Genomic DNA, 22,142 nt, shown 5'->3' with positions numbered 1-22,142 from the left:
TTCACTGCTGTGAAAATGTCCCACAGTGTGGGTTCACTCACAGTGTCAGAAACAGTGGGGACAGAGGGCCTAGCAAACCTAGCAGACCGTTGGGAGAGGGCGCCATTTTGGACCATGAGGTCCATGGATCTGGTCGCGTTCTGTCTCTTTGCGGATAACATCGGGCATTTTTTGGTCAGACAATGGTACTACTGTGTGCCGTGTACCTTCCTACAGCCGTTGTGCTGCAGTCGGTATAGAGTATATTGTGTCCTCAGGATAATAGAACGGAGTTCCAGCGGAGAGAACTGAAGGTGCGTCCGGCTACATCCGCTGCCTGGCCACGCCCCCTGCTCTTGCACTTTGAATGCCAATTACTCAGTCATGCAACACTGTACCCAAACAAAATTTTTATAATTTTTTTCAAACAAATAGAGCTTCCTTTTGTTGGCATTTGATCACAACTGGGTTTTTTATTTTTTGCGACACAAGTGAAAAAATGCGAAAATTTTGAAAAAAAATTTTTATTTAGCTTCTATTATAAAATTTAGCAAATAAGTAATTTTTGTTCATAAATTTGTGCCAAAATGTATGCTGCTACATATCTTTGGTAAAAATAATCCACATAAATGTATATTATTTGGTCTGTGTGAAAGTTAGAGTCTACAAGCTATGGTGCAAATTATTGAAAATTGATCACGCCTGATGTACTGACGGCCTATCTCATATCTTGAGGCCCTGAAATGTCAGGAAGGTACAAATACCCCTTTAAATGACCCATTTTTGGAAAGTAGACAGTCCAAGGTATTTAGTAAGAGGCATAGTGAGTTTTTTGAAGTTGTAATTTTTTCCCACAATTCTTGGGAAAATGAAGAAATCATTTTTTTAAATGTATTTATTTATTTATTTATTTATTTATTTTTTTACACAAAATTTTCATAGGAAGTTATTTCTCACACACAGCATATGCATAATTTCAATGACACCCCAAAATACATTAAGCTACTCTCCCCAAGTATGGCGATACCACATGTGTGGAACTTTTTCACAGCCTGGCCACATAGAGAGGTCCAACTTGCAGGGAGCACTGTCAGGTGTTCTAGGAGCATAAACTGCACAAAACATTTCCTAATGACCTATCACACTTTTGAAGGCCCTGGAGCACCAGGACAATGGAATTACCCACAAAATGACCCCAGTTTGTAAAGCAAACACCCCAAGGTAATTTCTGCGAGGCATAATAAGTCTTTGGAACGGTTATTTTTTTTCCACAAGTCTTCGGAAAACGTGGAAAGAAAATGAAAACTTTTTTTTTTTTTTTTTTTTTTTTTTTTACACAAAGTTGTCCATTTATAAAGATATTTCCTTTTTTTATTCTTTATTTTACCAAAATGTATTATACACAAAAAGGTAAAAACCTTTTCCCTTTTAGGGATATACATTAACAAATTTTGTTTACAGACCTTTATCTACCCTTACCCTCCCCCCCTTCCACCCCATTCTCAGACCCTTCTTTCTCCTCTTCTCTAGATAATCTTAATCTCACTGTATTTCTTTGTTAATTTAAACTTTTTCCACTTTTCCCATCTCTTAATTAATCCCTCTCTAGTGTCCTCATGGCTCTGTCTTAGAAATTCCATGTTATATATATCTCTTCTATTTTATCAAACCACTCTCTAATTTTTGGACTCTCTACTTCCTTCCATTTCCTCAGTATCAAGCTTTTTGCAGCGTTCATCATATGTACAATCATTGAGTTTCTATATTCTTTTGTCGGGATATCTACCCCATGAAATAGACATGTCCATGGTTCCTCAGGTATATCTATATTAGTAATTTGCTTGATATAACTCAGTATTTCCTTCCAGTACATTCTAATTTTAGGGCACCCCCACCATATATGGGCCATGGTTCCCGTGTGTTTACAGCCCCGCCAATACTCCGTTGTTTGTCCTATTTGATATTTCCCTAGTATTTCTGGGGTTCTATACCACCAGGTTACACATTCAGCCCGGGTTCACACCACAACGGGCTGCGGATCGCACAGGAGCGCTGTGCGTCCCTGTTCACCGTTTCAGGGACGAATCAGGGCCGATTCTATGCCTGAATTCGGCCCTGAAACGCAGCCAAAGACGCACAGCGTTTTTGTGCAGTGCGCACCGCAGCCACCCCGGAGATATGTGAACTGGCTCCATAGGGAGCCAGTCACATTCTCCTGCTATGCGAATTAGAGGTGCGGAAACGCACCTCTAATTCACATAGGTGTGAACCCGGGCTTATAATTCATTTCCACCATCCCATTATTTACTGATGATCCATGTACCAGTTTCAGAATTTTCCCTATTTCTTGGTTCCTTCCACGTTTCCCCAATTCCCTCTCACAATTTTTTATAAATGTTGGAATTTCCAGATCTTCCCCTTCTATCAAGGTTTTATATATCCTAGATATATTTCCACTTGTTTTTTCGATGGTACATAATCACTCTATCAATGTAAGTGCTTCTCCATCTCTTATTGGGTGAGAGAGTGCTGCTATGAAGTGTTTGAGCTGAAAATACCTCCATTCATTAATCTCCAGTATAACTTTTTTTTATTTTTAATTCTTGTAAAGTGCAAATTTTCCCACCCTGTATTATAGTTCCCCCCTATCGAACTTTTCCCCGATGCAAATAAATTATTTTTCTTTGGTGCCATCAATGGTGAATTATATTTTCATTTATTTTTCTTGTGTAGTGCATCCAAAATTTTTAATACCATCCGTGTCAATGTGTGTGTATTTTCTCCCAATGTACTATTATGTGGTGGTATCCATATATTCCTTCCTAATTGTGTATTAGCCATTATGTGTTCTATATTAACCCACCTCTTCTCATTGTTTGATTTAGCCCATTCCACCACGCGTTGAAGTTTTTTGAAAAAGTCAGGTACATTTAATCCCCCTTGGTTTTTTACTTTCTTCAGAATTGCCAGATAAATTGCCAGAGAAATTCTAGGTTTCTTATTGTGCCATATTAATTTAGTGATTAAAATCCTTAAAGTTCTAAAATATGCTGGGGGTATATATATATATGGGGAGCATCTGAAACTTGTACATGATCTTCGGAAGTATTATCATCTTTAGGGCGTTAATCCGGACCATCTACGATAGGGGGCGTGCTGCTATCATTTTTATTTCTATTTTTATCTCCTCTAATAATGGGATATAGTTTGCTCGATATATTTCCTCTGATGATGTTGTTAATTTAATCCCAAGATATTTTATTTCCGTCCTCCTCCAAGGGAATGGAAACTCTTGTTGTAAACTCTGCTCCTCTTTCAATTTTCATATTTATATTTAATATTTCGGATTTACTCGGGTTGATCTTAAAATTAGATAGATCTCTGTATTCCTTTAGTGCTTTCATAAGATTGGGCATTGTAATTCGGGGGTTTGATATATAGAATAATATATAATCTGTGAATGCAGCAAATTTATGCTCCTCTTCTCCGACTTTGAAGCCCCCTATGTCTGCATCCCCCCGCACTGTCGCCAGAAAAGGTTCCAGCACAAAACAGGAGCGGACACAGGGGACATCTGTTTCGTCCCGTTAGTCATTCTAAAGGGGGGTGACAATGTTCCATTTACTTTTACCATGGCTGTTGGACCTAAAGATAATGCTTGTATCCACTGCATCATCCTTGGGCCTATCCCCATGTTCTCTAGGGTGCTCATCAGGAATCCCCAGTCTACCCTGTCAAATGCCTTTTCGGCATCTATCGACAGGAGTAGACCGGGGACTCTCACTTCTTTTATTTTTTGAAGTAACAGAAGTGTTCTTACCCCATTGTCCCTCCCCTCTCTCCCTAGTACAAAGCCCACTTGATCGGGATGGGCCAGCTCCGTCATTAAATCTTTCATCCTTGTTGCTAATACTTTCGCCAACAATTTTGTGTCCGCGTTTAACAATGATATAGGTCTATAGTTTGAACACTTAGTACTATCTTTGCCTTCTTTTGCTATAATGGTAATTGATGCCAATAAGGCCTCTTTACTCATCTCGTACCTCCTTCCCAATCCATTCATATATGTGCACAGTTTTGGGGTCAGGATTTCTTTAAACCTTTTTAAGTACAACGTTGTATACCCATCTGGCCCTGGAGTTTTTCCTGGTGCTGATTCTTTTAACGTCCGATTAATCTCCTCTACCGTTATTGGTATTTCTCAGGATATTGCCCTTTCCTCTGTTATCCGGGGGATCCTAGATTTTTTAAATTATTTTCCCTCATCCAATTGTCCTTTCTAGTTTACTGAGTATAGTTGTTCATAAAAGTCTCGGAAAACCATCAATATGCCCTTTGTATTATAGATCATTTCCCCTTTTTTATTTTGTATTTTTTCTATGAAGTTCATTGATTTTTTTTCTTAACATCCTTGCTAGAGACTTGCTATTTTTATTCCCCCATTGATATCTTTCCTTTAAGATTTTATTTAAGGTTTTCCTTATTTCCTGTTCTAATAGTTCTTTTAATTCATCTCTTTTTATTACTAGTTCTTGTGACAGTTCCTGATCTTGCCCTCTCCCTTTTTTGTGTCTTTGCTCCAATAGGTTTATCTCTTCTATCAATTTTGTCCTCTTGTTTTATTCTTTCCTTCTTTCTCCTAGTTCCCATTAAGATCAGGATCCCCCTTATGTAGGCTTTATGAGCCTCCAACAGGGTATCATCCGCAATCTCACTGGTTCCGTTTAACCTAAAATATTGCTCTAATTCTTTTTTTATTATCTCCTCCCCTTGTTTATCTAGATCTTTATTTAGCCTCCATGAATATGCTCGTATTTGAGTTTCTGGTATCTTTATTTTCATGGTCTTTGGCGCATGGTCAGATAGTGTAGTTATTTCTATATTGGTGGAGACTACCAAGGCTAGCATTCTATGTTCTATCAGCCAATAATCGATCCTAGTGTATGTCCCGTGTACAGGGGAGTAGAACGTATAATCTTGTGTCCTGGGATGTTGTATTCTCCAAATATCTAACTGGTGGTGGTGTAATTTTGTTTTATCACCTTCAATTGGACGTTCCTCTTCCCCTGTACACAGGACGTACTATCTTGTTTTGAAACCATACAGAAATTCAGGTCCCCCGCCATGAACACTTTACCTTTTTTAAATTCCGATAATTATTCTAGAGCTCCCCCCAAAATACGGTTGGGCCTTTATTAGGGCAATAAATATTAGTCAATGTGCATTCCATTCACAACAGCTTCCCCCTTAAGAAGAGAAATCTTCCCTCTGGGTCAGTTAATCCGTCCTCCAAGGAGAACCAAACTGCTCTACCTATTCCAATTGCAACCCCTTTTGCCTTATTTGTCATTGAGTCGCCATAGTACTAAGTTGGGAGCTGATGGGAATACAACCTCACATTAGTTTCATGGGACAGGTGTCTCTCCTGTAGGAAGACCACCCTGGCCCCATGATGCTCAATCTCTTTCAAGATTTTATGCCTTTTTGTTAGTGTATTCAACCCTCACACATTCGCACATTGTAGGTCAAAAAATTAACTGTAGTCATGGTATAGTTATTTGCAACCTGTTTTAATAGAGATTAGTTATTTGCATCCTATTTTCATATAGATGTAATCTATTTCTGAGTTTACGATTATTCTTTATGGGGTCTAAGTTTTGTCCCCCCCCCCCGCCTCTCAACTCACAAATGGAGTCCCTCTCCATTTCCCTCCTATGAGTCTCCAACCCTTGAGGTGTCACTCCAACCGTGGCGGCCATTTTGCTATTTTCCCGCCACCCCACCGTGGGGGGGGGGGGGGGGGGGAGCGGCCCGCTCTTACCTGGGGAGCTCCAGGCTACCCAACTGCTCAGTCCGCTTCTCCACTCCCATTCCCCCCAGGGTCCACTTGAATCGTTTTTTTTTTTTTAGTGCTTCTTGCGATTTGCTGCAATTTCTACAATTCCTGCTAATATCTTTTCCCTCCTTTTTTTTCCATGACTTCATCCTTCTGTCCATCCCGGTATATCCAACTTTGGAACACCTATTTCCTTACAGAAATCTTCCAAGTCCTCTGGATATTTTAGTCTCACAGATCTATCTTCTTTCTGGGCTACTAGGGACGCCGGGAACCCCCCCCAGCTATATTTAATATTAGCCCTTCTCATTTGAACCAATAATGGCCTAAGAAGTCTTCTTCTTTCCAGTGTTTCTACTGATAGATCTGTGAAGATTTGAAGTTCTGCACCCTTGTATTTTAGTGGTGGTCTATCTCTCAATCTCTTCCATATCTCTGCCTTATCTTCATATAGCTGAAATCGTACTATGAATTCCCGGGGTATTTCTGCGTTTAGATACGGAGGTTTCCTAATCCTATGCACTCGGTCTATTTTGAGTTCTTACTCTTCTCCTCTGTCCAGTAGAGGGTTAAATATTTCCTTCATAGTTTTTTTCAGCTCTTCACCTCTCTCTTCTGGAAGCGCTCTTATCCTTAGATTCTAGCGTCTGCTTTGGTTTTCTTGATTTTCTATTCTGTAAAATATTTCCCTCTGACTGGTTTGCAGAGTTTTAACTTGTGTTTTTAGTTCTTGTATTTCTGAGGCTTGCTTTTCGTTCTTGTCCTCCGTTTCTTCTACCCTTTTTAGCAGATGACCCAAGTCAGCTCGCATTGTTGCGATTTCTGTCTTAAAAGAATTTTCGAATCTTTTTTCTAATCTTTCAAATAGGGCTGCAACTAACGATTATTTTCATAATCGATTAGTTGGCCAATTGTTTTGATTAATCGGTTAATAACCTTAAAAAAGTGTGGTGTATAATTTAGTTAATTTGTAAAGTTTAAAAAAAAAAAAGGCAATTTATTCTTAAATATCTCTATGCAGTGGTAAATATAAATAACCAACTATATGGTTAGGGAGCAAAATATCTAATCCATTCTGAGAATAACAGACAGAAGAGATACACTGTATATATTATTAGAGGAGAAATATACTGTATATACTATTAGAGGGGAGAGATACTGTATAAGCTATTAGAGGGGAGAGATACTGTGTAAACTATTAGAGGGGAGAGATACTGTATATACTATTAGAGGAGATATACTGTATATACTATTAAAGGGTGAATCTGGTAAATATCAGACTCAGAGATCAATTTTTTTTTTATTAAAAAAAAGCAAAGAAACAGTGTCCTCCTTCAAAAAAAAAAAAAAAAAGTCCTAAAAATGTCCTAATCGTTAGTGCGGTCAAATCGACGTTCATTTTCAACCACAGTGATGGGAAAATTTGGAAATAATAGAAAACTTCTTGGTCAAAAGAATTTTCAGACAGTGTATGTGGTCTTCATTCAGAAATTACATTCATTTTAAAAATAGAATGTTAAAAACAAGTGACAACAAATTTCAAACAACATTCTTTCATTCAGCGAATGTGCAAAGATTTTTCGTCTGAATATTCTCATCTGAAAATTGATCCAGGTGGCCAGCATAAGGCTCGGTACACACCTATGCAGTTTGCTTTTGATCTGTTTCTGCAGTGCTTTTTGCTGTGCGTTTTGATTTTTGCACAAGTGATTTTTTCTGTGATTTGCGTTTTTGCATTTTTTTATGGCCAATTTGTTGTAGGGCAGATTAAAAAACACAAATTGCTGCAACGTGAACGTGTCCCATAGGAAACCATGTAAATGAACTGTAGTGCGGTTCTGCAAAAAGCACCAAAAAACACATAGATGTGAATCAGGTCTAAGACGTTTAGTAACAAAATGGGGTTAAAAAAAACTAAAATGAGCCCTTTATAGTACAAAAAAAAAAAAGCAAATAATCACTACTGTTAGGGGTTCTTTTTTTACTGTAGAACTGTGAAAGTAATATTTACGGTAGCGATTATTTGCTATTTTTTGTACTATAAAGGGCTTCATAATCGATTAGTTGCCGATTAATCGATTAGTTGTTTCAGCCCTACTTTCAAACACCTCTATTTCTGATTTGGTTGGCAATTGGGCATAAGCACTTTGCTCTCCTGCTTCGTTGTCCATCCTGGTGTCTGCTTTAGTTTTTTCCTGTATTTCTCCTTTCTTTTTCGCACTCTTTTTTTCTTTTCTTTAGTCGCTTGCTGTTTTTCAGGGACAGGGTTTCCCTCTTTTTTAAAATATTTTTGGATCGTACTAATGTTCAAACTTTCCCTTGGGGTTTTAGGCTTGGTTCCTTTTGTAGTTCTGCTTCTCATTCTAGTGTTTTATATAGATAAGACTGATGCAGGGTTTTCACAGTCAACAGGGTTTGCCAAAGCACCTGCAAGGTTTTCCCATTCAGCAAGGTATTCCACGTGCATCAACAGATTTCAGGGGGTACACTGGGGCAGACACACGGATGTGCATGTAAAATTTTTCACGTTCAGTAAAGTTTGCACAGGCAAATGCAAGATTTTCACATTTAACAGTTTCACCGTCAATTACCGGCCCATAGGCAGGTGCAGGGTTTTCCCATTTAACAATGTTTCACATTCAATCACCCGTGCATAAGCAGTTTCCGTGCAAAATATATTTAAGGGTGTTTATTTGCTGCTTTCAGTCCGTTTGCTCACCTCTCCCTTATAGGCATTTCCTATCTGGGGGTCAGACTGTAACAGATGATAGGGTGTACATGCAAGTTTTTTACCGTTAGCAGGGTTCAAGTTCAGGGTGCAGGATTTTCACTTTCAACATATTTTCATCATCAATTACCAGCTCATCAGCAAATTGCGAGCATGGCTTATATAAAAAAATAATTCTTGGTTTTCACAGTCCATTTGCCTGTTCCCCTCTAGGTACTTCCATTAGGGGGTCACACTGGAACAGGCAGAGGGATATATGTACCGGATTTTCACATTTAACCAGGTTTACAAAGTGCAAGTACATAGATTTCTCCTTCAACAGAGTTTCACACTCTGCTTGCCATGACATAGACAGATTTCTTGCAAAGCCCGTGCGAAAATAAAACCGCCTGCTCATAGTCTGTTCATCAGTTTGCTCACCTCTCTTATTTAGGGGGTCATTACATGTATAGCATATATAAAAGGTAATGCTTACTGCACACAATCCAATAATCTATTTGCTCCCTTATATGTATTCCCTATTAGAAGATCACACAGGTGCAGGCAGGGGAATACACGGCTTCTCAGTCAATTAGGTTTTTCAAATGCAAATGCACAATTTCACTCTTCAACAAGGTTTCATGTTCAGTTAGCAGCCATTAGGCTGATCGCAACAAAGCTCATTACTGTCTGCAAGAGGGGGTCCCTCCAGGTGTGTCGCTCCGTGTTCTCTCCTGTGCTCAGGGCTGCCGTCCCTCCTCCTCCTCCTCCTCCAACATCGAGCCGGCTGCCGATTCGAGCATCCGCTGTCCTGGTGGTGTTCTAGGGGTGCAGTGGGCTTTCACCTGTCACGTCCCGGCCTCCGCTCAGTCCGGCCCCCACGATCGTGCTCCTCCCCCCCTCAGCGGCAACAGCACACACCCATTCTGTCGCATTTATAAGATATTTCTAAACACATAGCATGTACATAGCAAAGATTACACCCCAAAATACATTCTGCTACTCCTCCTAAGTATGGCGATACCACATGTGTGAGACTTTTACACAGCCTGGCCACATAGAGAGGTCCAACATTGAAGTGGTACCTTCAGGCGTTCTAGGAGCATAAATTACACATATAATTTAATTCCTATCACACTTTTGAAGGTCCAGGACTGTGGAATTACCCACAAAATGACTCAATTTTGAAAAGCAAACACCCAAACGTATATCCTATGAGGCATGGGCTGGTGAGAGGTACTCGGGTACTTTGATGGGATGGTGACAGGTCCTCTTTATTGGGGGGGGACAATCAGTGTGTTTGTTGTTGGTGTATACTGTAGGCAGTAAGAAGCTGTTACCGCAATTTCCTCCTCACACACGAGGCCACCATTGCGGGTAAGGGAACCGGGCAGTGTAGCATTACGGCTTCACGCCGGGTCCCTACTGCGCATGCGGCAACGCTGCGCTTTCCTACTGGCCCAGCGGAGGGGGAAGGAGGAGGGAGCCGAGCTGTGATGTAATGCGCTGCGGCCCGGACTCCCGGAAGACTGGATACGCTCCCCTCCGAAAGGTGCCAAATGTTGCACCGAAGGGGGGGGGGGGGGGGGACGGGACAAATGAGTGGAAGTTCCACTTTCGGGTGGAACTCCGCGGGGGGGTAACAGTTCTCACTACTTCCGGGAGTCCAGGCCGCAGCCCGTGACATCACCGGGGGGCTTCCTACTCCTCCCTCCTTCTCTCCCTGCCGGCCCAGGAGAGAGGAGCGGGGCCTTGCGCATGCGCAGTAGGGTTCCAGGCGTGAAGCCGTAAGGCTACACTGCCAGGCACTCTTACCCGCAATGGCAGTGGCAGCACCCGACAGCTGATGGAAACATCAGCTGCGGTGCCGACATCGCTGGACTCCAGGACAGGTAAGTGTCCTATTGTTAAAAGCCAGCAGCTGCAGTATGTGTAGCTGATGGCTTTTAATTTTTTTTTGGGCGGAACACCACTTTAAGGTGGCAAAGGGGTATTGCTGCATTCCAAAGAATCAGACCCAGGGCAATCCTGCCATCTGGCAGTTGCTGAAAGATTTTCTGAAAAAGTTTCTCGGAGGATGCCTTGGGAGGTTCCAAACAACAGCTTTTACAGGTGGGCACATATCTGTCCACATGAGAAGGATCCTAAGACTCACGTGTTGGTCAGCGGAACATCTCTGCAAGAAGCAAAGTGAGAGGCTGCCCTTTGAGGGCAAATACTTGTTTAGACCATACTTGGATGCTGACGAGCTATTTTTTACTAGCCAACCAGATATCACCGTCCCCATTCTAATGGCGGAGTTTCAATGTTATGGGGAATTGTCAAATTTTTACATATATTACCAGAATTCTGAGGCTTTTAGCTTTAATCGGTCAGTCGTGATGTTACAGAGACTCAATTTGACCAAACGGGTTGCTGTCTGTACTTTTTGTTTCCGATAATAAATGTAACTTTTGAAAAAAATAATTTCTATATAAATAATGCATACAAAGAAAGGGACAGATCTCGGCCTTGTCTGTTCTATTCCAGAGATATATCACTTTTCATTCCTTGGTAAAAGAATTTCACAAAGATTATTCTGCCTGTGCAGCCCCCCTCCTTGTGAGCTGCACGATGCATGGCCTGCCTGAGACAATCAAGCAAGGACAAATCCAGCATCAATTTTGTTCTCTGGACAAAGACATTAAATACGTACAGATCATAGATGGAACCCAGTAATATAAAATTAAAAAATAAATAAATACATGGATAGTGTAATGCCCACCATTGAGCAATATATATACACACACTAAATATATTTCAATACACATTTTTTTTTAAATGCCATTCTAAACATTATATTTCATTTCCACTTTGGGAGGATCGTGGATCCTAAATCTTGCAAGGCAAGAAGAGCAACCCTCCACACTTAAGCCTAGTACACACCAGCTCCGGTCAGAGCCGCTGTATCAACAATCCAATGTTAGTACAGCGATCTCCCCTGCTGTGCTATTGTGTTCTGACAGCTGGTCGGCTGCTGGCTTTCGTGCATGCTCGACCGATGGAAACCGGCCGAAAGGCTAGCTGCTATACATGGCTGCTATACACACATGGGCTGATTGTCCGCCAATGTCATCCGACCATATCTACTAGGCTTAAGCAGACCAATGCCAGAGCCTTGGCAACCAGCAGACGCTCTGAATTTTTTAAAAAATTCTTTATTTAGAATACAAAGGTAACCAACAAATTTTATCAACAGCTGAACTGCAAAAGTGTAGTCCAACAAAACAAGTGCAGGGATAACATAATACTTTAGACTACATAATGTACAGAAAGTGAATAATATTGCTATATTAGCTAATGTAAGACCACAGAATGGAAACTAGGTTGGATACCTGGGTTTTGTCATATCGTTGGGAAGGAGGAAAAAAGAAGAGGGGAAATGACAAGGTAAGGAGGGGGGGAGAAGAGGAAGGAAAAAATAAAGAAATAAAAAATATATACTAATTTCAAGCAAAAACGGGACGTGTCGGCCTGAACAAAGTATTTAGTTTGATGGAGGGGTGCTATCTAGCAGAGATCTACCCTCATCTGAGTATATAAACATATTCCATGGAAGCCATGTTTTCTTATAGCATTCATCTGTGCTGAATGCACTAGGTCCTCCATTTTATTGATCTCCTCTACCTTACTGAGCTACATTTGAATAGAGGGAGGGTCAGCGTCTTTCCATCGCAAAGAGATGCAATTTTTGGCAACGTTAAGTAGAGCAGTACTGACTTTCTATACATTGTAATAGGAATGTCAGAGCAATGGACCCAATTAGAACAAAGAAGGCTGGGTCCTCTAGAACCGGATAGTCTGTAAACTGTTGTGCAAGTCTGCGTACTTTCCTACAAAAGATCTCCAAGCCCCGGCACGCCAAAAATACTATGCAATGCATAGTAGCCCATTATGCTTTACCTTTGCAGGGAAACAAAGAGGAAGTAACACCCATCAGGGTTTACTTCCTCTTTAACGTAAACAGGTTAGCATCCTTGACTAGTTTACTTAAGAGGGTACAGCCAAGTCACTTGCACTTATTTTTAGGTGGGAATGGGGCTGTACGAATTCTGCAAGTTTAACACCTGTCACTCTGCTCTTGTCAGACTAAAACTGAGTTATCTGCTCTTCGTGGACTGATTTCAACACAATTCATCAACACCTACTTATCTCTTCCAGGTCTTATCCGCACTTCAAATAACCCAAAAACAGGCCGATGGTCTGATGTTTTCACCAGCGGGCAGGAAGCATACTTCAGGACTTTGATATCTCCTTTTTGGCGACTCTTGTACACAATCCTGTCCTGTGATGGCAAATATAAAATATTAATACGGATGCTGCCTCAAAAGCTCATACACAAAAAAAAAAAAAAAAAAAAAAAATGAAAATATCTCTCTCTCCTCTCTGATAGATATATATAGATAGATCTATCTCTATCTACATACACACATTAGATATATATATATAGATATAGATATATAGATATATATATATATAGATATAGATATATAGATATAGATATATAGATATAGATATAGATATATATATATATATATATATATATATATATATCTATATATATATGTGTGTGTATGTAGATAGATATCTATAGATAGAGATATATGTATGTATATGTATGTATATGTATGTATGTATGTATGTATGTAGGTAGATAGATATCTATATATAGATATATAGATATAGGTATAGTACTGTGCAAAAGTTTTACGCAGGTGTGAAGAAATGCTATAAAATAAGAATTCTTTCAAAAATATCATTTTAAATAGTTAATTTTTATCAATTTACAAAATGCAAAGTGAAAGCACAGAAGAAAAATCTAGTTAAATCAATATTTGGTGTGATCACTCTTTGGCTTCAACTCAGCATCAACTTTTACACGTGTAGGCCTGTTTCACACCTATGCATTTTTAAGTGCGGTTTCAGTTTTGCAGAAACACATTACAGTCCATTTAACATGGTATCCTATGGGTCACGTTCACATCTGTGGATTTATTTGGAAAGGGCCAGGGACTTTTTTCTGATTTTTGGTTCCATAGAATTCAGTGTATCAAAAACCTGTATTGAAAAAATGTAAAATGCATCTGGAGTATGCAAACTACAACCTGCATAGGTGTGAACCAGGCTGTACACTTGAACAACGTCAGAGATTTTGTAGGATTAGAGTCAGATGTATGATTTTACCAATTATACCAAGCAGGTGCTAATGATCAATTTAATCAAAAGGATAAGTTCACCTTTTGTAACATGTTACACCCCTATTCAGTGTGTAACATGTTACAGATGCACCAGCCCCCGCTCCCCCAGTCTGACAGCTAGCAGGGGATCTTCTCCCTCCCGCTAGTTGTCACAATCTGATAAAAAGTGGGCAAGCGGGGTTCCACCCACCCGGCCGCATCATCCATGTACAGTGTTCTGTGAATCAGAAAACGACAAGGTCCCACAGCCTTTGCGGCTGTTGGCTTGTTGTTTTCAAAGAAAAGGGGTATGGGCAGATAGATTCACAGACAGTCTCCAGGACCATGGCATTACACCCACCACCTGCTGATTGTGGGTGCAAAGCTTTACAGGTCATTACAAAAAAATAATAAATGCATATTTTTTTTTACCTGCAAAAAAAAAAAAAAAATGTGTATTTATTTTTTTTTGTACAGGTGAACATATCCTTTAGCTGAAACAGAAACAGCAGTGTTGGAGGCTTAAAACTGGTTATGGAACAGCCAAACTCTGCTAAGGTGAGGTTGTGGAAGACAGTTTCATGTCACAGGTCATACACCATGGCAGGACTGAGCACAGCAACAAGACACAAGGTAGTTATACTGCATCAGCAAGGTCTCTCGCAAGCAAAGATTTCAAAGCAGACCGGGGTTTAAAGATGTGCTGTTCAAGTTCTTTTGAAGAAGCACAAAGAAAGGGGCAATGTTGAGGAGAGTAGATGCAGTGGTCGGCCGAGGAAACTTAATGCAGCAGATGAAAGACACATCACGCTTACTTCCCTTCGACATTCGAAGGAAGATGTCCAGCAGTGCCACCAGCACAAAACTGGCAGAAACCAGTGGGACCCAGGTACACTCATCTACTATCCAGAGACATTTGGAAGAAATTAGGCCAAAAAGCCATATCCCTGATGTGAAAAGGCTAAGCGACTCTAGTATGCACAAAAACATAGGAACTGGGGTGCAGAAAAAAACGGCAGCAGGCGCTCTGGACCGATGAGTTAAAATTTGAAATATTTGGCTGTAGCAGGAGACAATTTGTTTACCAAAGGGCTGGAGAGCGGTACAATAATTAGTGTCTGCAGACAACAATGACGCATTGTGGAGGTTCCTTAAAAGTCTGGGGCTGCATTTCTGCAAATGGAGATGGAGATTTGGTCTTGATCAACAGTGTCCTCAATGCTGATCATCAGGGAAACGTGTAATTGGCCACAAAGTTATTCTGCAGTAGGACAATGATCGCAAACATATGGCCAATGTCATGAAGAACTGTCTTCAGCATAAAGAAGGCGTACTGAAAGTGATGGTTTGGCCCACACAGAGCCCTAATCTCAACATCATGGAGTCCGTTTGGGATTACATGAAGAGACAACAATTTAAGGCAGCCTACATCCACAAAAGATCTATGGTTGGTTCTCCAAGGTGTTTGGAACAGTCTACCTGCTTAGTTCCTTCAAAAACTCTGTACAAGTTTACCTAGAAGAAGTGATGCTCTTTTGAAGGCAAAGGGTGGTCACATCAAATATTGATTTGATTTGGATTTCTCCTCTGTTCATTTACTTTCCGTTTTGTTAACTGACAAAAATAAACTAACAATTCTATTTCTAAAAACATTCTTAATTTACAGCATTTTTGCACAGTACTGTATATATAGTCTTAACATGGCATTACTGAGCCCCTATGAACCACTAGGTATCAGTATGATGCAATACTGGGGGTGGGCACAGACACTGTGGGACTAGATTTAAGGCATGGTGGGCTTAAATATATTCTGAGATGTTCTTACTGTATAGGACGGTGTTCTCTGCTTCGACGTTGTGTCATATTGGTCACAGCCAATGTCAAATTTGTACGTTGGAAGAAACTCAATTGTTGCTTCTTGAAACCCTTTAAATATGGAGCCTGTAAATTAAAATAAAAAATAAATGATCACTGCATCTTTAGGAATGGCACATGTAATGAAAACAAACACTACTGTAGTAACATTTTAGTCATCTGACTGATCCATTTGTCCCCCCCCACTACCAACTGCCAGTCTGTAGCAGAAGGATATACAAACAAACTGCAGCTCAAGGAAGAGATTGGGTGATCTCCCCAACTGCCAAGTTGAGGTTTATTAAAATGAAACTTCCAGGAAGGGGCCTTACTAAGGACAGAATACAAACAAAATGAATAGGCATCAAGACTAGACGGTGCAGGTGTTTCGTCATATTAGGCGACCTGTCAGATTACGTAACGGAAGCGACGTTCCGTCACGGCCATCTTGGTACACCCCGCACTCGTCCACAGTAAGGATACAGTCGGAAGTCGCCAAGTGGACATCTTTTTACACCCAACAAAATCTTGCATTTCAAATGTATTTTTACCACTAAATTGAGCTTATATAGTGAAATACAGTAGTCAGAAATCCGTGACACGGTTTTGATGTTGAATTTTAAAAGCAGCAGCAAGTGTGCTGATCTCACAGGTTTGCTGATCTGACAGAACATCGCTGCTTTTAAAATTCAACATCAAAACAGTGTCACGGACTTTTAAATACTGTATTTCACTATATAAGCTCAGTTTAGTGGTAAAAATAAATATGAAATGCAAGATTTTGTTGGGTGTAAAAAGATGTCCACTTGGCGACTTCCAACTGTATCCATACTGTGGACGAGTGCGAGGTGTAAATATAAGTGTGAAATGCTCTCCTTTCCCTTTCCTTTAGTCCGCAGGGTGTCTGGGCAGCAAAGTTTCTTGGTACACCTCCCTGATGCCATGGCACTGAACTGGCTGTCCCTGAATGTTCAGGGTATGAACTCTCCCCAAAAGAGAGTGAAGGTTTTTAAATAACGCCAAAAACAAAAAATAGAAGTTGCATGTTTGCAGAAAACCCATTTTTCATCCTCTTCTTGCCCTAAATATTTTGACGCCCTGTACCCTCAAGCTTTTTTGCCTAATGGCCCAACTAAACAAAGAGGTGTACTTATTGCTCTTCGTAAATCGGTTCTCTTCAGTTTCAGTAAGCAGATAGCTGACACAAATGGCAGGTACCTCTAATTACAAGGTACTATTCAGGATACCGAAGTTACCATCCTGACATACTATGCTCCAAATATAAATCCAGGGCCTTTTCTGACTCATATTTGCTCCTTGTTGAAGTCCCGCCAGAAGGGTACCCTTCTTCTGGCAGGAGACTCCAATGTGATGCTGAACCCTGCTCTTGATAAATCTCCTTCGGAAACACAAAGCCCCTTCTCCCGATGCTAAAAAATGTTTACATCCTTTACAAAGTCATGACCTGGTGGATGTCTGCAGAGAGCTCCATCCCCTGGGTAAGGACTATACTCATTAATTTCATGCTCACTTCAGGATTGATCACGTTTGTGTTAAAGAAACATCTCCTTTTTAATTGTGTCCGCCTCTATTTAGCTGCTCCGTGATCAGATCATGACCCTGTTCCTTTTTGTTTGCCACTCTTTGCTTTGTAAGCCTCAACATTCTCCCTCCCTGGGTTATGAATGACTCTCTTGTCTTTCAAAGAGATACTAACAGACATTCACCAAGCCTCTGTGGACTATTTTCGTCTTAATGTAGGTTCAGTTTCTTCCCCTGTAACTAGGGCTGGGGAAAAAAATCGATTTGAATCTTAAAATCGAGTTGAGCGGTCAAATCGATTCAAATTTTCAGCAAATAGATTTTTTTAAATTTTTTTTTTTCACCAGGACCGGCACTGACACCGCGCCGGTCCTGAGAAGCTGTGGGCATGAGTTTTTAGGCAAGGCCGCGTCTTCAGCCTAAAAACTAGCCTAAAAAACTCCTGCCTGCAGCTCCCCAGAACCGGCGCTAACACCGCGAGGCCGCACGCCTAAAAACTCCTGCCCACAGCTCCTCAGGACCGGTGCGGTGTCCATCAAAAGAAAAACAAAAACAAAAAAAACTGGATTCGAATCGTGAATCCAGTTTTTTTTAAACAAAATCGCAGATAATTTTTTTTGAGAAAATCGCCCAGCTCTACCTGTAACCCTATGGGAGGCATATAAAGCGGTCCTTAGGGGCCATGCTATCCAACTGGCGATGAAGCATAAGAAGGAAGGATTATTGACCCAGGGCACCCAGGAGATGCACCTAGAGTCAATATCGAAAACTTTTAAACAGTCCCCTACCCCTGCTAACTGTAAACTATTGGATCAGGCTCGTACGGAACTGGATCTAGGTTTAATTAATGAGGCGGAACGCAGGCTTCGCTGGGCTCGCCAGAAATGGTATGCTAAGGCGAATAAACCAACAATAATCTCCTCAAAAAAAAAACACCGCTCAGACCTCATCACCTCCTGTGGGAGGCTGAACTGGGGAGGCAGCTGGATCCTGAGGACTGGCAGGCCATGACTATAGCTTTGTCCAAATGCTCTAAAAATGTTCTTACTTTAGAAAATGCTTACAAAAAATACTATATAGGTGGTATTATACCCCGGCTAGGTTGGCTTGTTTTATCCTAACTTATTACCCCGTTTCCATGGATGTTCCCAAGAGGGCACTATAGCACACATCTGGTGGACATGTCCAAGGGTATGCAGATTATGGGTCAGAGTTTATGCCCTTCTTTGCAACCTTTTTCTATACCAATTTGAAAAGGGACCCTTATGAGGCTCTTCTGTGTAAACCAATCGCAGAGCTGCTTCGTCCGGAACGCCAGCTGGCATTGCATCTATTTACTGCAACTAAACGAACTTTAGCAAGAGCATGGAAGACACCTGTACTCAGCTTTGAGGCAGTTAAAAATTGTATGAATGATATTATGGTAAACGAAAAGCTGACGGCCATACTTTTAGACACTCATGATAAATTCCTTAGGATTTGGCACCTACTAACCTTCTAGATTTGATTCTATGATTCTCTCGATTTAATATCTTTTTGCCCCCCCACTCCATGGACTCCTCTTCCTTCTTGCTGCTATCCTCTTTCATTTTCCTGGTCTACTACCCCTCTCCCTCTTTATTTTCCTTTTCTCCTTTTTTTTTCCCCCTCTCCTTTTCTATATTTCCTTTTAACTCATTAGGCCACCAGGCTTATGCCTGGGTGGGATGGTTATATGGTTAATTTTTAGTACTGTTATATGGTATACACTTGATAATATAATTATTGAGCACATGGTTTGACACTATGCTGCATTCGGTACTCCATAAGGACTTTTTTACCTACATTTTGTGCAGCGTGTTCCAGAATACTGAAGTTCCTGACGGCAATATTCATCTCCTAATTGTTCTGTGTATTCATTCTTAGAACCTTTTGGACCCAAACACATCTATTTACTCTATTTTGTTTTCTTTTTGTTTGTAGTATTCTATGTTTACTTGCGAGGTGACCATCAATCTGATGAGCTGTTATGTTGGATTGATTATTAATAGAACCCTTTATACAATAAAAATAAGTGTGAAATGCAATACTTCGCTGGGCGTAAAAAGATTTTCGCTTGCCGCCTTCAGACTGTAGATTTACTGCAGCCGAGTGTGGGGTGTACCAAGATGGCTGTGATGGAACGTCACTTCCATTACAAGTTTTGATGGGTCGCCTATTCTGACAAAACACAGGCATCAGAAAGTCAGGCAAATGCTTCTTTAGGTGCCCCAGAGGGAGGTGATGTATGAGGAGGCTCAGGGTTTGCACACATGCTCTGTGTCCATATCTTACCACCGTTCATGACCTTGATGAGCTGGTCATACTGCAGCAGTTGGGACATGTCCTTCACCAGATTGTGCTGCAGAATGGAGTTCACACCGTTCCGATCCTTGTTCAACCGAAAGTTGAAGTCACCAAACCAGAAGACTTCATCGAATCGTGTAGTGACATCCACTTGTGGGTCAAGCAAAAAGCAGGACAGTAAATGCATGCGCTTCTATTAACCTGATATCTACTTAGCAATTAGTAAAAACAAAAAAACTACTCTGCAGAAAGGAATGGGTCCACCCCTGCCATGGGGTACATTTGGCGGCATAAAAACTAATCAGAATGTCTGCTACGGAGGGATGGTGGTGGGAGATGTAAGAGGTCTAGTATCAAAATACACACAGCTTAAAGCCATTCTAAAGTCTAAATGTTTTTTTACCTTAATGGGTTCTCTGCATTGAGGTAAAACACACCCCACTACCTATCCTACCCACCCACGTTCCTAAACACTTACCTGGCTCCTCTCACCAATCCAGAACTATCCTGGCTGCAGTACTGCTCCTTTCACTTCCTGGATTAACAGGAGACACTAAGAGCAGGGGGGGCCATAGCCTTCTGTGGCTGTTAGTCCAACTCCTGCAAACAGGGAGAGGGGGTGTGGCTTGTCAACACTTTGTGCTTCTATGGACGCATACAGCCTGGCTCGGGAGCATGCGCATGGGTGTCTCCTTAGCAGCTGGAGGAACAAGGACCGGACAGCACTGGTGGGAACTGCAAAAGTGGATGTAAGGGACTGCTTTGTGCAATATTGTTGCACACAGCAGGTAAGTAATAGGATTTTTTAAAACAGCTTACCTGTAAAATCCTTTTCTTTCGAAGGACATCACGGGACACAGAGCCACAGTAATTACTGATGGGTTATATAGGTATCACTGGTGATTGGACACTGGCACACCCTATCAGGAAGTTCAACCCCCTATATAATCCCTCCCCCTTGCAGGGATACCTCAGTTTTGTAGCCAAGCAATATAGTGTATCAGAAGAGGGGCGGGACCTCTGTGTCCCGTGATGTCCTTCGAAAGAAAAGGATTTTACAGGTAAGCTGTTTTAAAAAATCCTATTTTCTTTCTCGAACATCACGGGACACAGAGCCACAGTAATTACTGATGGGATGTCCCAGAGCAATGCTACCTGAGGGGGGGGGGACCACGACCAAGTAGGGTGCAATCAGACCTGAGGACCCTGTACCGCTGCCTGCAGCACACTACGCCCAAAGGCGATATCCTCATGCCTTCTCACATCCACCTGATAGAATCTGGTGAATGTATGAACTGAAGACCAGGTTGCGGCCTTGCAGATTTGAGCCATAGAGGCCTGGTGATGCACTGCCCAAGAAGCACCAATAGCCCTTGTGGAATGTGCCCTGATCTGAAACGGAGGAATCTTCTGTTTCAAACCGTAAGCTTGAATGATCAACTGTCGAATCCATTTAGAAATGGTAGCTTTTGACGCTGCCTGTCCTCTATTGGGACCCTCTGGCAGCACAAACAAAACATCCGTCTTGCGGATCTGAGCAGTTGCCCCTAGATAGGCCTTAACTGCTCTTACTACATCCAACGAATGTAGAGATCTCTCTTCCGGGGAACAGGGATCTGGAAAAAAGGAAGGTAGAACAATGTCTTGGTTTAAATGAAAATCAGAAACCACCTTCGGTAAAAAACTAGGATGAGGGCGTAGTACCACTCTATCCTTGTGTATAATCAAATAAGGCAACTTACAGGAAAGAGCTGCTAATTCTGATACTCTTCTAGCAGAAGAGATGACCACCAGAAAAATTAATTTCCTTGTCAACAAGACCAAAGGAATCTGACTTATTGGTTCAAAAGGCCGTTTCTGTAACACAGCCAGGACCAAATTCAAGTCCCAGGGGTTTAGGGGCGCTTTAACCGGAGGATTAAGATGCATCACCCCCTGCATAAAGTTTCGGACCAAAGAATGCGAAGCAAGTGGCCGCTGAAATAATACTGATAAAGCAGAGACCTGGCCCTTGATGGTACTCAAGGCCAGCTTCATCTCTAATCCCATCTGTAGAAAATCAAGGATTCTACCTATGACATATTTCCTGGGATGCCAACCTCTGGATTCACACCAGGTTATATAAGCCTTCCAGACTCTATGATAAATCATCCTGGAAGCTGGCTTCCTTGCATTAATCAAGGTAGATATGACAGGACCTGAGAGCCCACGACTCTTCAGAACGTGGGTCTCAATAGCCAAACCGTCAAATTTAGCGTTTGTAAGGCAGGATGGAACACTGGACCTTGAGATAACAGGTCTGGGCGTTCCGGTAGTGTCCACGGGGAACCTACCGTCATCCTTACTATTTCTGCATACCAAGTCCTTCTGGGCCAAGCGGGGGGCCACCAGAAGTACCGACTTCCTTTCCTGCCTGATCCTGCGAAGGAGTCGTGGTAATAGCAGAATAGGCGGGAATGCGTAAATCAGTGAGAACCGATGCCACGGAATCACCAACGCATCCGTCCCGCATGCAAGAGGATCTTTTGTCCTTGCCACAAATCTGTCTATCTTTTTGTTGAATCGGGATGCAAAGAGATCTACATCTGGAACCCCCCCATCTTTGGCATATGGCCCAAAAGACGTCGGGATGCAGAGACCATTCCCCTGGAAGTAACTGCTGGCGACTTAGATAGTCCGCCTG

The 22,142-nt window shown here is 41.5% G+C and overlaps 1 protein-coding gene across 3 annotated transcripts in view; it reads right to left on the bottom strand.

Moving 5' to 3' along the window:
* INPP5E (inositol polyphosphate-5-phosphatase E) overlaps positions 1-22,142 on the bottom strand; it is a 62,179-nt gene that overhangs the window by 7,694 nt on the left and 32,343 nt on the right. For all 3 annotated transcript variants that reach the window (XM_073599621.1, XM_073599623.1, XM_073599622.1), the window contains exons 8-10: positions 19,448-19,609; positions 15,564-15,679; positions 12,710-12,846 (exon numbers count right to left, since the gene is read on the bottom strand). In XM_073599621.1, the coding sequence (XP_073455722.1) occupies positions 12,710-12,846; positions 15,564-15,679; positions 19,448-19,609 (415 nt within the window). The remainder of the gene's footprint in view (positions 1-12,709; positions 12,847-15,563; positions 15,680-19,447; positions 19,610-22,142) is intronic.

Source organism: Aquarana catesbeiana, linkage group LG09 (assembly GCF_042186555.1).
Source record: "Aquarana catesbeiana isolate 2022-GZ linkage group LG09, ASM4218655v1, whole genome shotgun sequence".
Taxonomy (NCBI): Eukaryota; Metazoa; Chordata; class Amphibia; order Anura; family Ranidae; genus Aquarana; species Aquarana catesbeiana.
The sequence above is the reverse complement of the archived record's forward strand: the minus strand, read 5'-3'. Positions and strand labels throughout refer to the sequence as shown.